Genomic DNA, 18,293 nt, shown 5'->3' with positions numbered 1-18,293 from the left:
ACATTTGTCTTTAGGGAAATGACAATGTGTTAAGCTACAAATCTACAATCCCATCCTGTGTGACTAAGAGGGATCACCAATGACAGACATAAAACATAAATTAAAGCTGCTGAGTGGGGCTTCTAGTAAAGCTTCGAATGGGACTGACTCCATTGACAGCTTGACCCTCCTCCTTGCCATTTCTCATCTAGACACAGATGTGATGGCTGGAGGAAGAGCCTCCACCTATGCCTAGGAGGTAACTTTGAGATGAGCAGAACAAAATGACAATTCAGATATCTGGTCCATGAAGTGGCCAAAGCAGTCTTAAACTGCCTATTGCAGTGAAAGAGAGAGATCCCTATATTGTTGAAGTTACGTGATTTCTGCATCTTTATTACTGCAGTAGATAGAGCCGCACTGCCTCCAGTTTTACTATTTTCTTTATTTATTTATTTTGGAAACAAGTCTCACGTAACCCAGGCTGACCTCAGTTTTTTTTTTCCTCTGTAGCAAAGATGACCTTGAACTCCTGATGTTCCACCTGCCTACTCCTAAATGCTGAAATTGCCAGCTGAGCCACCATGCCCACTTTTATGCATTGATGGGGATAGAGTCCAGGGTTTCTAACAATTGAGCTATATCCCCAGACCCTGTTCCAGCTTTTGATCAGCCTTCTTACCTCAGACTTCCCCCAGTTCCCATCTACCTTATGGGTGAGCACCAGTGACCTTCACAGACAAGCCAGATAATAAACCTCGGCCACCACGATACCCACGATACCGTTAGTGGTTTTCCAGCACTTTGTGTTAGTCCCTTTTCAAGGCTTTGACAAAACGGCAAAGAGGAGCATCAGGGTGGAAGAGCTCTGTGGAGCGGCACTGCTCACTCCACAGCAGCCAGGAAGAAGAAGAGTGGGAGGTTAGGCCTTGAAAAAGGATGTACTTTCAAAAGCATGGCCCAGTAGCTTACTTCCTTCCATCAAGCCCCACCTCCTAGTAGCTTAGAAATTCATTGAGGGATGAACTCACTGATGGAGTTAGAACCCTTGTGATCCAACGTCTCTCAACAGAACCACCAGCTGGGGGCCAGACCTTTACACGCGGACCTTTGCAGGGGTTGTTTCGTACCCAAGTCATAATCCGCCTCTAAGTAAAAGTGTGTGTCCTTCTGCACGACAGTTGGGATGCTTCACACTGAGGCTGCAGCCTGACCTGTCCCCACCCCCTCCCCGCTCCTGGCCCCAGATACCACTATCCAGTCACCCTGCGCTTCTCAGTGCGCCACTTCACACTTCTCTGACGCCGCCACCGTTGGTCTGTTTAAAGGACTTTCTACTACTCATCCTCCAACGCCTAACTCTACAGCCACCTGCCAGGTGGCTTCCCAGAGGGCATCAGGGAAAACGACACCTCCTGAGGGCTTGTCTATAAGCCATATTTAACTTAGATCAGTTGCCACGCCGTAGAAAAGTCCATCAGCTTCCAATCATTGTGTCCTAGCCTGGATCCTTAGGGCAGGAGCAAAGCTTGATCTACCACTTAATCCTCAGAACTTCAATCCTGAATGAATGTGTAGATAACTGGATAAACAGACACATAGCCCTTGGCCTCCAGGGTTCAGCATCCTCCTTATGCTGGAGACAGATAATTGGAGGATGACCAGAGAAAGTGTCCAGAAGGGCCACCCCACTGGGAGATGGCTTCCTGAAGGCTGGAACCGGGGCCATGTGAAGGTGACAACCCTGGCACATAGAGAATGGAACGACACCCCTCTCCGCATTCTCCTCTTCCTCATCCCCAAGCCCACCCCACCCTGGAGACCATTGACTCCCCTTTCAGAGGAAAACCACAGGCCTGCTCCAAGGCACAGAAGAACAATGCCAAGGTGTTAGTCTCTTCTGGGTCACTGTGAACAAAGCCAGCTTCAGATAAGAAAGATGAACATTAGCTCACTGCTGCCCAGAGGCTTAGTCTGTTACACTCAGGGCAAACTCTAGAGGGAAGTGCCTGCTGCAATGGGAGGACAGGAACACTGGGGAAGATAAGGGAGAGGTTTGTGACTGGGTCCACAACAGCCAAGCTAACTAAAAAGTAAGAAACCCAGTCCCCGAGAAAGCCAACAAAGCAGCCAAGCTAACTAAAAAGTAAGAAAGCCAGTCCCCGAGAAAGCCAACAAAGCCGACCTCAGGCAGGTTCCAGCAGGATCAGCGCCTCCCCTGGGGAGCCTGTGAAAGACACTGACACCCTTTCCCTAGTAAACTTGTCAACTCTCAGGCGTTCACACCTTAGTCCTGATTTCCCTGTCACAGGTTAGAGTGAGGATAGGGGTGACTAAAAAACCTCCATCAATTCTGGGATCACCCGGACTGCTCCAGGGTTAAGCCAGGGGAGGAGGAATGGCAGGACAAGACTTAGAGGTCCTGATAGTAAGGACAGGTCTCCAGCCACTCTGCAGGAAGCACTTATCTGATTTAGCTCTTAGGGTGCTAAAAATAAACCTTGACTGTTTCCCAGCCCTACCTGTGCCCTGGGGTGAATTCTTCCTTCCAGGAACAAAAACTCAAGACTGTTGTGGTTGTCAGGGTTAGAGGAATACAGGAGGAAGCATCTTCTGACCCACGGCTATCCCATCATGGCACAGCAAAGCAACTCACACGTCACAGGAGACAGGAAGCAGGTGAGTACAGGACGAGGCTGGACAGGGTATGCCCTTCAAAGGTGTGCAGCTCCCAGTGACCCCTCCTCCAACTAGACCCTGCCTTCCAATGTTCTAACACCTTCAGATCATCTGCTTCAACTCTGAATCCCTCAGTGGGTTCATCTGTAGAAACACCATCACAGTCAGTTCCAGGGCTGTGCTCTCCTAATTCCCTACGTGTCTTGATCCAGTGAAACTGATAATCAAGATGAACTGGGAGTGGGGAGATGGCTTGGTCTCTATAGCGCTTGCTGTGTGAGCATGAGGACCTGAGCTCAGTCCCCTAGGTAAATAAATAAATTATATATATAGGCTCAGCAGTTAAAGGTGCTTGCCACAAAGCCTGATGACCTTAGTTCAATCCCAAGGACTCACATGGCAGAAGGAGAGTACAGATTCTTTCCACTCATCCTACATATATGCTGTGGACTGCTCACTTACATGGACATGGACACACCCACACATACACACAACACACACACACACACAAGGAGGGAAATAAAATGTAATTTTTTTTAAATAATAAAACAACAAGTACACAGTGGTTGACCACCACACTTAATCACTAATCTAAGGAGATTCCAAGAGACATTTTCAGTTCCCCCCAGGAAAATCCCCCATAAAACCCGTCTTCTCCCCTCCAGGATAGGAGCGGTCTTGATAGTCATTATCTGTTCCTTATGGTATCCCTGTTCACGGTTAGGGTCCTGGCGGCTAAAAGAAGGGACGTATGCCAAGGTCACTTAGCAGCTAGCAAGAGACCGGGCTGGGACAGAGCCCACCTCCCTTCTTGAGCAGCTGATCCTGGGAGGAGCCTGAGTACTCCAGCAAATTCCAGGGACTCCATGGGAGTTGCTCAGCCCGCCTCCACAGAGTACCGGGAAGGCCAGGCCCTGGAGGCTGGCAGGGAATGCCAGGTCTCCTCTCGCGTGAGGCCAGTGGCCAGCACAGCCCCCTTTAAGGAGTGCTCTGCCATCCAGTCTTAATTTTATCTTGGAGGCGTGCCACCACCGGCAGCTTTAACCAGAGGCCCGCTGAAGTTATTCAGGACAGCTGTCGGCCGGCATGCTGGGTGGGGCCTATTTAGCCAGCAGGGGCACCAGTCTGGAGACCCCAAGCTTGGTCCTTCTGTCCCAGGACTGTCAACGGCACCAGCTACAAGGCTCGGGTCTCCTCCTGAAGGTGCCACAGCCCCACGATGATGACCGAAGAGCACTCGGATCTGGAGGCCCGGATCATCAAGGACATTCACTGCAAGGAGATAGACCTGGTGAACCGCGACCCCAAGAATATCAATGAGGACATTGTGAAGGTAGGCTCTGTGCCCAAGCAGGGCACCACGGTCCTCGTAGACTTGAGGTCAGTCTCCCCAGAGCCCTGGATACTGTCTTCTTTGAACCTCAGCAAACAGGCCTTAGAAGGCAAGTAGAAAACTTTAGCCACGTGCATGATGGGGCTGAGGGGAAGACTCAAAAAATACCGTCTTACTAGTAGTTCCAATTGCCTGCCCTGGGCTCTGGCCCCAGGCCCAGGAGGAATTGCTGGGAAGATTCAGAACCCGGGCCAAGTCGGTTGCTCTACTGTGCCAGCGGCACTTAGGCTGTCTCCATAGTGGGTTTGGGGTTAACCTGAGGGCAGCTTCCCCGGTGGCCCCTTCAAGACGCACTAGTTGCCACACTGCAGCGCCTAGTATCTGTTCCTCTGGTACACTGTGCCCTTCAGGCATCAGTCCAGTTCCCTGCCTCACTGCAGGCCTGGTGACCACCACTAGGCAAAGGCCTCAGCAGGCGCCCTGAAAGGAACACTCAAGCCTTGGGTCCCCACAACTCAACCTCCACTTAAAAGCCAGAAGGATCCCCCTCAGAAGTCCCAGCCACCAGCCTCAGAGTCCCCAGAGAGGTTGCGCATTTGGACTAAGTATTGAGAATCAGAGCCAGAGCTGCTTGTAGAATTCCAGGTGCAGCGTGACCCTTGCACTGCCGACCTGTGAACGGTAAAGCCATCAACGGTACTGCAGCCACTCCGTACCAGCCTCTTTGCCCTGTACACGATTGTAGGGGTGCTGTTGTTTCAGCACAACAGTCCCTGGGGTGTAGTTTTACGTGTGTAGATTTATAAGATTAGACTTAGCATCGTGCGTGGTTGACAGAAAGACTAAACAGACGGCGCAGAGATGACCAATGCACCCACCTGCTCCGAAACTTAAACTTTTTCTAGTGGTCACTCTCAAAAAAGAAAACTCTGAGTTGAAATTGATTTTTAGGGGACTGACAAGATGGCTCCGTAGATAAAGGATGGCCCCTGCTAAACCCAATGACCTGAGTTCAGTCCCCAGAACATCTGTAGTAGGAGGGGAGAACGGACTCCAACAAGCCCTCTGACTTCTACATAGGCACCACAGTGCATGCATATACACACATGAACACACACACGCTAACTAACTTACTAACTTTTAAATTAATTTTTATTTTTATTAAGCTCTATATCCAGAATTGTAGCATCTCAGCATCTAAGCTACATAAAAATGATGCGTATTTGTTTCTAGAACTTTCTGTATGTCTTGTACTGAGAATATACCTCAGTGTGGACTCCAGGTTTTTCTTAGAAACGCGTGTTCCATATTTGGTTTATAAAATGTAATGTTGAAAACTGATTTACATATTCAAATTATGCCAGACATTCTTAAGTTTTCCAACAGGGAAGCTGCCCCCCTTCTTTGGTGTTTTGTTTGTTTGTTTGATTTTCTTTTTTGAGACAGGGTTTCTCTATATAGTGTTGGTTGTCTGGAACTCACTTTGGAGACCAGGCTGACTTTTGTGCTCAGAGAGCCATCTGCCTCTGCCTTCCCAGTGCTGGGATCAAAGGGGCATGCCACCACTGTTCAACAATATATCTCTCTTTTTATATTGTGATTATGATGACCCAGAATTTAGAGACCTAGGCTCATTTGATTTTGGTAACACACCAAGTGTTTATTCAAAGGCACAGCCAGAGCCGCCCTCCTTCAGAACAGCTACTTCTACGTGATAAAAACCCAACCCCCATGTGCCTGTCCATACCCAGCATAAGCTACTGCCCCCTGTTTGCTGTGCCTGGTGACTCCCCATGCCAGCCTCACGGAGCATGTCCCTGCATCTTGGGCAGAAGTGCTGGCCTTCACTCTACCCCACTCAGACTTGAAGGACACTACCAAATGTCACCTCCTCCAGGAAGACTTTCCTGACTCCTGCAGGTAGCCACACCCCTGTGCCCTTTCACTAGAACTGACCACTCAAACAACTCAGGCTGTTGTGTGTTATACTGACATACATCACTAATGTTGGAGTTATACCTCCATGGGATACTTACAAAGCAAAACTTTCTAACTTCAAAATAGTAGAGAAACCTAGCAGTCATGGTTTCCACAGAGCGGTCCAGCTGAACCGCCTACTTCAACTCCAGACTCCTCCCCCAAAGTGAAAACACTAGGCATGTCACCTAAGCTTCTGAACCTCCTGTGACACTGCAACAGTACCATTTACCTCCATCAGGTACATGAACCTCAGACAGCACTGAGCAGCAGAAATGTCACGGGTGGGCTGAAGGAGATGAGGAATTTGAAGGTGTGTAGCATGGTCCCCACTCCCGGGAAGTGTAGAGTTAATTGGGGCTGAACAGAGCCCTCAAACAGCTTCCAGTCCAGAAGGCTAGAGCACTGAGCCCTCTGGCGTCCACGGTGAGATCCTGGAGTTGAGGGTGACAAGGATGGAGAAGCAGTTTCTTGGGGAGGCTAGGATGGATATCAAGTGCAGAGGGGACTGGAGTTCTACTGAGCCAGGAGGGGAGCAGCATCAAGCCCTAGGTTCAGACTATGATCCAAGGAAAGAGGTAGAGATAGTAATATAGATATCCCGCTTTCTGCAGCTTTTCTGCGGCAGAGGGGGACCTCTCTGACATCCCTGATCCCCATACAAATAGCTCCCAAAGGCGAAATAAAGGATGCACAGATAGTTTTGTCCAGAGGAAATAACTGACACTGTTTGGTCCTTGTCTGCCTTGGGAAGTTGTCTGACATTTCCTTTCCTTCATTTTTAATGACTCAGAAATTAAACATTTAGAGACACAGGACAGGGATAGTATCAGGAGATAAATACCACACACAGGTTCACTGAGACTTTAGGACAGTCCACCTGCAGAGAAAGAGAGAGAGCTGACTGGCTGGCGGTAGGGGGAGGGGTGACAAGACAGCCTTCTAGCCTGGGTTTCTGTCATCACCTGGTAAACAAACAAGACAGAAAGATGGATGGCAGGTGAGAGGGGAGGGCAGAGAGATAAGATAGAGGCCAAGGTGAAGGCACAGAAGGCCACAGCGGCATACTAAGTGGCCTCTGCCAGGGTGTTCTCACATGTCAGCAGGGTCCTTGTGGGTTACGATGAATCCAAAATCCAGATCAGAATCCAGAAAGGACCTCCTGTGGTCCCCATTTCTGAAACCAGATGGAGACACTAGGCTTGCTGAGTGTCTTGAAAATTCCTTTTGGGTAGAGACACATAGTCCCCTCTGCAATCAGCTGCTGATTTCACACAGTAAAACCCAAGAGAGGAAGCAAACAGAGCCACCGGGGGGGGGGGGGGCACCAGCACAGGGAGGCACCAAGTGGCACTGCCCTTGAATGCAGGCTGGGAAATGAGAGTCATGGAGAAAATGGGACCTGTACACCCCCTAGACTTACTAGTCTGCCATCCTCGGGTCAGGCCCCTGGCTGAGAGGAAGTCATGAGAGATGGTGGCTGAGGAACTGGGAAGAGAACACTTCATTCCCTTCCCCACCCATCTCTGCCCCTAGTGATCCCCACATAGTCCTGAGGACCTGCTGCGTACCAGGCACCAGTCTGACCTAGAGGATATGGTGGGAGCTGTTTGCATAGCACGTACCAGGCTTGGGGGCCACTAAGCTCATTAGAACATGTGCCCCATATGATGGCACATCCTGATGACTCCGGTTGTAGAGATTCTAACAGCCCCCGCCATGCATGCCTAGAAACCCCAGCCTACCCGGGTCACTGGACTCACTCTGAGACGGCTCATGACTAATTCCAAATTCCTTCCTTGTGGGCGTACATGTGGGTGCTAGGTCCTGTTGAAGCTCTCCCTCCTTGGGTGCCTCAAGTCAGCCCCAAAGACTTGAATAGATGTGTCAAAACTGTTCCCTTACATGAATTCTCCACCCACTTCCAATTCACACCTGCCACAAGACACCCTGCCCCCTCCAGTGGCACCTTTTGCTTGTCAGCTAAGACCAAGAAGCGCCGAGAGAAGCCAGCAGTCTACTACTCCCCTCAAAGTCCCACTTCTGGCTTTGGTGGAGCTGGGGCGCACTGCTGTGTAATCAAACTGACCTGAGAATCGAAGCCTTGCCATGAGAGAGACTAGAGTAAGTACAGGGAAAGGTGACAAATGCCATGAGCTGGTGTCAGATGAGGTGTCCTGGAAGGTTAGGGAGAAAAGTGACTCGTGCCTGGAAAAATCAGGAGCCATCCTCTCATAGCAAAACGATACCCAAGGTGGACGTTTTAAATGAGAAAAAAAATAACTTGAGGAACAGGTATTCTAAGAAGAGGAAATGGAATGAGCATAGATAAGGAGGCTTTTCACAGTTCTGGGAAGACTACTGATGGAGCCGGTGGGCGTGAGAGGCAGGTATAGACACCACCCCTTCCTTCCTGTGTGCATGCAGACATTACTAATGGATCACAGTTCTTTTCCAGGAAGCAAAGCCCCACCTGCTAGCCAGAGTTGGTACCACAAATAGAACCTCTTTACTCCTCTGGCTGCTGGAGAATACTGAACCATCCAATGAGGAAAGCCCGGAGCACCTGAGAGCGAATTTGTGCGTGAGAAAGCAGAAAGGGCATATTGAGGCTAGATAGTGGTTCACACAGTCCTCCCGGCCGTTCCTTCCTGTGCCATGCCCCCATAAGTCACCCCTCAGAATGGCTGCAGGGGCCCTGGGAAGTTGACTCAGTCAGAAGAGCACTCACTGCACAAGCAGGAGTACCTGAGTTTAGTTTCCCGCAACCCACATCAAAAGCCAGGCAGGGCTGGTATGTGCCTGTAGCCCCAGCCCTGGGGCTGGGGGAAATGAGATATCCCTGAGCCTCTCAGGCTAGCCAGCCTAGCTGAATGGGTAAGTTCCAGGTGAGAGACTGTCTCAGGGAAATGAAGTGGAAAAGCAACTGAGGAAGATTCAGTGTTGGCCTCAGTGCATGCACATGCACACGGACACAGATATACATGCATGCATATGAACACATACAAGGCTTCGTAGAACAAATATGGAGGTATTCTCACTTGGTGATATAGAGACTATGCTGGTCTAGTGGTTCTCAACTTTCCTAATGCTGCGACCCTTTAATGCAGTTCCTCATGTTGTGCTGACCCCCCAACCACACAATTATTTTGTTGCTACTTCATAACTGTAATTTTACTACTGTTACGAATTGCAATGTAAATATCTGTGTTTTCCAATTGTCTTAGGCAACCCCTGTGAAAGGGTCGTTCAACCCCTCAAAGGGTCACGATCTACAGGTTGAGAACAGCTGGTCTAGATCTTTCAAAATGGAGTCTCCTTTGGGGGGTTAGCTTGCTAAAACTTAGTTCCCCATGTTCTGCCATCAGAACTCTTTACTCAACCACGGTAGAGAATGTCTTGTGCTTTCATTTTTGAACATGAGCAAACGAGCCTGCCCCCACCCCAGCTTCTAGAAAATGAACCTGGGACCCAGGGTGCTTTCCCCAGAGACAAACTTTTATCAGTATTCAATTGCCATGCAGTACATCTTCCCACAAGTTCTGTGGATTTGTGGAGCTGGCTAGCCAGTCCTACTCTCTCTGGGAACATCTCCTACAGCTTCAGTCAGATGGTAGCAGAAAGCTGACATCACTTGGGGGCTCTTCTGAGCCGGACTTTTCGAGAAGGTCCTCTGCTATCCTAGGACACAGGATAGGACTCAGTATGGATGCTGGGACGACTGAGCCTCTGTCTCAGAGTTTTAGGACTGTTTCTAGAAGAGCATGTTGTAACATGCACTTAGCATCACTGGCCTTTAGAGCAAGGTATAAAAGTAAACCTCAAAAATTGGTGACTCAGGAGTCCCCAAAGATGAAGGTGACAGGGTTCTTGGTCTTCAGTCTGGAACTGACCCAAAGCTCTCTCTGTCACATTCTGCTGGTTAAAATGAGTCTCATGGCAAGCTCAGACTAGAGATGGGACAAGACCACCCACGGATACAGATATAAAGAACTGTGACTCATTGAGGGTTATTTGAGGAGACCTGCTAGCCTGCGTCCAAAAGCTAGTACATAGTCTAGGACTCGAGCCAAGGCATTTCCACTGCTCCCCACTCCACCAGCACCGTCTTCACCAAAGGCACTAGTTGAGAGGGTAAGAGAGATGCCAAGAAGGAGCCAGCAAGAGGCAAGATTCCAAATGCACTGGGAAGACAGGTTCCTTTCTCATTTCCTGTGGCCCTGTTTGGTCCCTTCCCTGGTACTTACACAAACACAAGTCTTGGTGTTCCAGCAAGGGTCCTCTGGGTAGCCCTGTAAGATGCTCTCAGCCCAAGACACTGGTGATACTGGCCACCTCCTGCACTGTGTTCTGAGCTTCAGCTCCTACTGGGGTATCCATCTGCAGAGAATGGAGAAAGCCAGGAGTGACTGAAGTCCTGAGTGAATGTGTGCTGTTGACATAGAAACAGTGATGTCAAAGCTCCCAAGGCCTTAAACCCATGGAGCAATGGCAAAGTTTTCTCCACAGGGGGTGAGGGTCAGAGGTAAATGGCAAAACTGTCCCTTCTGGTTTGCGTGTGGATGTTGATAATGTGTGCAGAAAGTGTCCACATAGCTTTCTTCCCCTGGATACTGACAACCTAAAGATTGTTCTCCCATAGAGACTGCTCCAACGGAGACTGGTTAAACCAGCCTCCTTCATCTAACTCCATACCATAAACCCTGCCTCTTTGTTCAGCTGCCTGCAATAATCCTGCCTCTCTGACCAACTCTATAATAAATATGCTGAGCTTCCATGGTGCTATGTTTCTCCATCCAAGAGCCCAGTCCGCCTGCCCGGAGCTTTCTGTCTATGTTTGTCTTTTCTTCATTCCCTTACCTCCGCAGTCAGGCTTGTCCCTGGAACAGTGCTAGGCAAGACACCCAGCCCATGTGATGACCTGAACAAGAAGCATGCAGCAGAGATTCAGGCACAAGCTCTGCTGTCTGTCTGACTTGGGTCTCCTGCTTGGCCCTCAAACACGCTATGAAATGGCTAGTATAAGATACATGGGCAGAGATGATCTCATAGAACCCAAATGCATTGTGGAAATTATCATGGTCACCCCAGATCAGACAGAAATCAGTAATGCCATTTCTAACAAAAGAAGCAAATCTCATCCATCTTTTAGAACTGGTTTTACAGCTGTCATCTCTTTTCACCTTGTAATTTCCTATGTCAGTGCTTTTCAGACTGTGTAGAGAAGGGTCAGTCCTACTGTGACCATGCCAGCCTGTTGTACAGCAATACTTTTGTAAGACATAGTAAAAATTAATGATCAGAGAAATGAAAAGTGGGTCTGTAGTATAAATCCTCATTAACGTTATTATTCAGTAGTCATAAACAACTGCATTGAATCTCTGTGACTACCTCTATCACCTTCTCAGCTTCTGCACTGACCTTCTGGGACAGAATGACCACCCCTTATGTAGCAAGATAGCAGGCCAGGAAACCAGGACCCAGATATGCTAAGCTACTTGCTCCTGTCTTCTGACTCCCAAGCTGATGCTATGCTGAGGATTATGTCTATCCTCTTTTGTAGAGCTCAACACAGCAAATAACTAGACTCCCAGAGAGGAGAAGCCTAACACCTTGAATCACACAGTAACTCAACAGCCAAGTGGAAGCTGGAATCCCAGCACCACCTCCCCAACTCCAAGATATCTTATCTGAATTGTCCTGACCCTGGATGACCAAGGACTGAGTCATGTGGAATTCTTGGTGGAGGCAGAATTTTGACAGGGGTAGGTGCTGTCCTTCCCCTTAGGCAACCCAATGGTCCCAATCCTCTCAGTGACCATGGGGGCTGTGCAGGCCTGTGCCAGTTAACCAACTGGCTTTCTGGGTGCTCCAAAAATAACTATGTCAGAGGAGAAGACACACTCCAAAACAGCACCAGTCTTTCCTTCCCACCCTCCAGCTTCATAGGTGGCTCTGAGGCTTCCTCAGTCCCAACCCTGCAAGAAACAGCCTTCTTCCTCTGCTAGAAAAGAAATAGGAAATGAAGTCGCAGTGTGCTTGATGCGCTGGCATGGCCACCTAGAGCTGCTGAGTGACTCTTATGAATGGCTTTTATGAATGACTCTCCAAACCAGCATTTGTGACCAGAGTGCTCTCCGGTCTCAGATTCAATTTAGGGGAGCAGCTGCCTCCCTCCAGCACAGCCTTCCAACAGCACATTGCTGTTTCAAAGAAAAGAGGCCAGTTGTCACACATTCAGCTCTGAAGACAATCCCAGGAAATAACTCAAGTGTGAGTGCCAATGTTTTCTGGGAAGAAATGATAATTAAAAAACACATCAGAAAGATCTTCATGGAAGGGGCAAGCACTTAAAGCAGAAAAAGAGAGAAAGAATTTCGTCCATTATCTGCTGTCAATGAGAGGTGCATACCGTGTGATGAGGTCAACTGGAGAATTCATCTATTCGTGTTCTGGAATGTCAGCAGAACTGCTGAGATGTGTTTTATAGGAACTTAAGTACTTGTCATTGGGGAGGATCTATCATGTGGCAGGTATTGAGTACTGAGCACTGGATGCTCAGTAAGTATTTGTTTCTGTAGATGAACAAATGGGCAATAGATAGATATGAAGAAAGGAGGACAGATAGACAAACAGACAAATAGGCAGGAGGATGAATGAATGGATAGAGATAGAGAAGTGTATAGATGGGTGGGTGGGTAGAAGATGGATGGGAGAATGGATGGTAGATAGATAGATAATAGATAGATAGATAGATAGATAGATAGATAATAGATAGATAGATAGATAGATAGATAGACAGACAGATGATAGATAGATAGATAGATAGACAGATGATAGATAGATAGATAGATAGATAGATAGACAGATGATAGATAGATAGATAGATAGATAGACAGATGATAGATAGATAGATAGATAGACAGATGATAGATAGATAGATAGATAGATAGATAGATAGATAGATAGATAGATAGATGATAGATGATAGATAGATAATAGATAGATAGATAGATAGATAGATAGACAGATGATAGATAGATAGATAGATAGATAGATAGATAGATAGATAGATGATAGATAGATGATAGATAGATAGATAGATAGACAGACAGATGATAGATAGATGGATAGATAGACAGACAGATGATAGATAGATGGATAGATAGATAGATAGATAGATAGATAGATGATAGATAGATGATAGATAGATAGATAGATAGATGATAGATAGATAGATAGACAGATGATAGATAGATAGATAGATAGATAGATAGATAGATAGATAGATGATAGATAGATAGATAGATAGATAGATGATAGATAGATAGATAATAGATAGATAGATAGATAGATAGATAGATAGATAGATAGATGATAGATAGATAGATAGAAAATAGATAGATAGATGATAGATAGATAGATGATAGATAGATAGATAGATAGATAGATAGATAGATAGATAGATAGATAGATATAGCCATGCCAGACTTGTCAGACCCACCCATTCAGCAGCTGCACTGATGTGCAAGCTCACCTTTGGACCCTAGATTCCCAGGTTTTGTTTTTGGTTGGTGTTTGTTTGAGACAGGATCTCACACTATAGGCAGACTGACCTGTAGCCTACTGTGTAGTCCAGGATTTCATCAAATTTATAGCAATTCTCCTGTCTCAGCCTCCCTGGGGTTGGGATTACAGGCATGGCTAGCTCTTTATTGAGGAATGTCCTCCACTACAGTCTCCACCTCTAATAATAGCTGTTCAGTTCATCTCTGTGTATCAAGTACCCAAGATGTCTAACTTACAAAGAGTGCTGCTTGGTTTTGACTCATAGTTTTGGAGGTCTCAGTCCAGGACAGAGGCCTCATTGCTTTGAGTCTATAATGAGAATGTCCATCTGACCAAACCATTCACCTCATGGTGGGAAAGTGAATGATGAAGAGGAAGGGACAAAGTCCACCTTACAACCTTCCATGATGTACTAACTCAAAGGTCCTTTGGTCTCTCAGTGGTGCCACACTGGGACCGAGGCTTTAACACACGTTCCATGAGAAGACATTTCAGATCGGAACCCTAGCAGCAGCCAGCCATTCTTAACCCAACTTCTCTGTCCACTCAGTGCCAGCCATTGTTCTGCATTTTCACATGTCTCAATTCATTTAATCCTCTGACAACGCCTACAAAACCAGGCAAGGAAAATGCAACCCAGAATAACCCAATAACTTGATTGGGCCATCCAGTCAATAAGCAGCTAGACAGGGCCCAGGCACGGCAGCCACTTTAGAGCCAGACACAACAGGAAAAGTGTGTCAAATGGAGGAAGCTGCTGAATTAAAGGGGCAGGCGGGGCTACTGTGATTGATGGGCCTCAGCTTTGGGTAGGCGGTAAAGATAAAGAGCTGTGGCTCTGTCTTGGAATAGGTTTCTCTGCCTACCAAGGGCCAGATCTCACTAGTAGGGCTCGCCCTCCCTGACGGATGCGGCATACACCTTGGGGTCTGACCCCCACTGCAGTAGTGGGAAGACATTGGATTAGTCAGGATGCCGGGACTGAGCCTGGCTCAGGATAGGTTGGGCAAGGAGGCCAGTGGAAAGGAGTCAAATGGGCCAAAGGCAGAGAAGCAAACCTCTGCCCAAATGTCTCTTTGCTGGCAGAGTCTCTGAGGTCATGCGGGTCTCTCTACAGCTACCCCAGGAGATCCTCTCAGGAAGGGTGTTGGCACCACAGAGGTTGGAAAGGTCTCTAAGGTCAAAACCTTTCCATAGACAAAGTCCCTTTCTGAGAGGTGGGGATGGGGAATGTACCCAGGTTAGGTTGGAAGGGCCCTCCAACCTAACTTCTAGGATCCTCAACATTGGGAGATCCCTGAAGACATAGAAACTCTCCATTTTTGCTACACAGAAACCAGAGGTGAAGATGCCAGTTCTAGGCTGGCTGTGTCTTGCCACGGGCCGGTGGTTCCCTTACCTGTGTCTCCTTCCAACTCACAGCTACTACTACAAAACAGTTCTCACTGACTCCCACATCCATTCTCGCTGCCAGCATGCCTACTGCCCAGTTGCAATAACTAAACAACCGAGATTCAGCTGAGCACTGCCCACTGTCATCAAAAGGTCCATGATAGTGAAGTCTCTCCATGCACCCTCTCCAGTAACACCCTGTTCCTTGTTGAATTCAGGAAACAGCTGGATCTCCTGAGGCTGCACTATTCTTTTAGCCCCAATGCTCTTTTCCAACCCACAAATTCTCTGCCCGCCTTCAGACACAAGCTACCACCAGGAAGCTCCATAGTCTGAGTTAAATGCCCTTTAGAAGTACCCAGCCCCCATCTTCAGCTTAACAAGTACTTACCACCCACATTAGTTCCACAAGGATCGGAGTTTATGAGATGTCCACAAGATATCCACAAATCTCTGCAGGATAAATGACCATTCAGCTTCTTTTTGTGCTTTTGTTTTTTGTTTTGAAACAGGGACTCCTATAACCCAAATGGCCCTTTAACACTCGAAATAGTTGAGGATGCCCTTGAACTCCCGATCCTCTTGCTCCCACCTCTCAAGTTCTGGAATTACATGGTTTGTGTGGCACTAAGGATTAAACCCAGGGCTTTGTGCATGCTAGGCCAGTGCTCTACCAACTGAGCCTCAACTAGTTCCTGGCCGTCAAACTTCATTAGGATCATTAAATAATAAAATGTATGTGTCATAGCGAGGATTTATGTTGCTGTAATAAAACACCATGGTCAAAGCAACTTGTGAGAGACAGGGTTTATTTCAGTGTACAATTCTCAGGTCATACTTCATCAGTGAGGGAAGTCGGGACAGGAACTCAAGCATAGGAACCTGGAGGCAGGGACTAAAGCAGAAAGCATGGAGGAACACTAGTAGTTTGAATGTAATTGACCCCCATAAGCTCATAGGGAGTAGCATTATTAGGAGGTGTGGCTTTGTTGGAATAGGATGACCTTCTTAGAGGAAGTGTGTCACTGTGGAGGTGGGCTTTGAGGCCTGCTATGCTCATGTCATGGCCAGTGTCTCAGTTCACTTCCTGTTGCCTGTGGGATCAAGATCTAGCTCCTTTTCCCCTCACAGCTCCATGTCTGCCTTCATGCCTCCATCTTCCACCATGATGATGATGAACTAAGTCTCTGAAACTATAAGTCACCCAATTAAATTTTTTGCCTTTATATGAGTTGCTGTGGTCATGGTGTCTCTTCACAGCAACTGAAACTCTAACTAAGACAAACAATTTACTAGTTTGCTTTCCAAGGCTTGCTCAGCCTGCTTTCTTATATACCCCAGTATCACCTGTCCAGGGATGGCACTGCCCACAACAGGCTCGTCCCTCCTCACACAGCAATCACTAATTAAGACAATGCACCCTAGGCTTGCTCACATGCCAGTCTGGTAGGGACAATTTCTTCAATAGAGGTTGCTTCTCAAATGACTTTAATTTGTGTCACGTTAACAAAAAAAAACTGGTGGTGTCATCTTTCCATCTCTATAACAAACATCTGAAATAAGCAATGTATAGAAAGGTTTATGTGGAGATCTAGTCTGCGGTCAGTTGGTTGCTTTCAGTCCTGTGGTAAGGCAAGTACATCATGGCAGGAGGACATGGTGGAGCCAAATTGTTCCTGATGGCCTAACTTCCTCCCTTTACCCTCTCGCAACAGTACCATCTTGGGGACCAGGCCTTTGGGAAACATTGCAGACCCAAACTATAGCAGACACTGCAACTCAAGCACCGCCATATTAAACAAACTATTGACTTCTGGGCATCCTTTAACCCAAGCATCGAATGAGGAGGCTGGGCAGGCTTCAGAGTACCTTGTAACTACAGTACGTGGCAAGTCAGTGGGACTGGAGACCAACATTGTCATCAATATTGGACAGTCATTAGAGATATAGCCCCAGGACCCCCAGAGTTTCTTTTATCTTTTTTAATCTTTTGTTTAGCTTCATTTTACTTATGTGTATGAACTGCTTAATGTCCATACACTATGTGCTTGCCTGGGGCCCATGAAATTCAGAAGAGGGTGTCAGATTCCCTGGAACCAGAGTTGAGGGTGATTGTGAGCCACTATGTGGAAACGAAACCCAAGTCTGCCAGAGCAACAGGTGCTCCCTGAGCTGCTCAACCATCTAGCTGGCTCCGCTGGCAGTTTCTGATACAGGTATGCAAACGCTAGAAATACCCACAGATGCTGTGAGTTGAGCTGTCCCCTTCTGGCTCCCGCAGGTAGATTTTGAAGATGTGATCGCAGAGCCCGAGGGCACCTACAGCTTCGATGGTGTATGGAAGGTGAGCTACACCACTTTCACCGTCTCCAAGTACTGGTGCTACCGCCTGCTGTCTACCCTGCTGGGTGTGCCACTGGCCCTGATCTGGGGCTTCCTGTTCGCCTGTATCTCCTTCTGCCACATCTGGGCCGTGGTGCCCTGCATTAAGAGCTACCTGATCGAGATCCAGTGCATCAGCCACATCTACTCACTGTGTATCCGCACCTTCTGCAACCCGCTCTTTGCTGCGCTGGGCCAGGTCTGCAGCAACATCAAGGTGGTGCTGCGGAGGGAAGGCTAAAGCCAGGCTGGGCTACGGGGGCGGCTGGGCAGGAGAAATTAGGCCGGGTGAGCCCCGCGGCTCCACGCCACGTGGGCTGCCGGAGAGCTCATTCTTCTGAGGGTCCTTTCAATTTCACATCAAGATGGGAACGCATGGGCAGGGGAGCCAGAAGGAATAGACGACCACGTGTGGAATCACAGACACCCTCGCTCTGCTCAGCCCGCCATGATCCCCTGTGAGCCTGCCTGAGGGCAGATGGTTTAAGAGGCAGCTACCGCAAGGCTTTGCGTTCACTTGTACTGTAATACCACAAACCAGAGCTAGTCCCCTAGAGGTTTGACACGGCTCCTCATGCAAAAGAGAGCAAGCAGTGACTGCAGACATGAGGAGGGTGCTGCAATAAAGGGTTTCTGCTGCACCGGGGAATGCCGTGCTTTGCCTGTCCGTGACTTGGTCGTGTGTCCTTTTCTGGCTCTGAAATCTAGAAAATTCAGTTGGAGCTCTGGGCAACTTGAAAGTATTACCAAGTTGTGTTTTCGTTAGCCTTCTGCTTGTTTGCTGGGCCTAGAGTCTCCCATACGAAGAGATTGTTTTCACATGACTTCTGATGTCCCTGAGGCTGCTATGACTACTCAGAGCAAGTGAGCATCCCTTGATGGGTCCCAATCTCAAACATCACAGAATCTCCCTTCTGGCTCAGAAGATACTGAGCCCAGAGCATACGTGTCTGAGGCCCAGGGTTTACATATCTGGACTAGC

The 18,293-nt window shown here is 48.0% G+C and overlaps 1 protein-coding gene across 1 annotated transcript; it reads left to right on the top strand.

Annotated features, from left to right (window-relative positions):
- Window positions 1-3,691: 3,691 nt before the first annotated feature.
- LOC121442699 (caveolin-3) lies at window positions 3,692-17,954 on the top strand. The gene is made up of 2 exons (XM_041644312.1): window positions 3,692-3,991; window positions 17,211-17,954. Exons 1-2 carry the CDS (start codon window positions 3,878-3,880, stop codon window positions 17,550-17,552), a joined length of 456 nt encoding a protein of 151 aa, XP_041500246.1. The 5' UTR covers window positions 3,692-3,877; the 3' UTR covers window positions 17,553-17,954.
- Window positions 17,955-18,293: the final 339 nt, after the last annotated feature.

Source organism: Microtus oregoni, unplaced genomic scaffold (assembly GCF_018167655.1).
Source record: "Microtus oregoni isolate MIOR12 unplaced genomic scaffold, Mior012 000094F_ref0000399, whole genome shotgun sequence".
NCBI classification, from domain to species: domain Eukaryota; kingdom Metazoa; phylum Chordata; class Mammalia; order Rodentia; family Cricetidae; genus Microtus; species Microtus oregoni.
This window is presented reverse-complemented; position numbering and strand designations above follow the sequence as displayed.

What these genes read in the sequence shown, in the direction of transcription:
- LOC121442699 (XM_041644312.1), top strand. Translation starts at nt 3,878, where the DNA reads ATGATGACCGAAGAGCACTCGGATCTGGAGGCCCGGATCATCAAGGAC. An exon ending in TCAATGAGGACATTGTGAAG is followed by an intron (nt 3,992 to 17,210) that starts GTAGGCTCTGTG and finishes TGGCTCCCGCAG; the next exon opens with GTAGATTTTGAAGATGTGAT.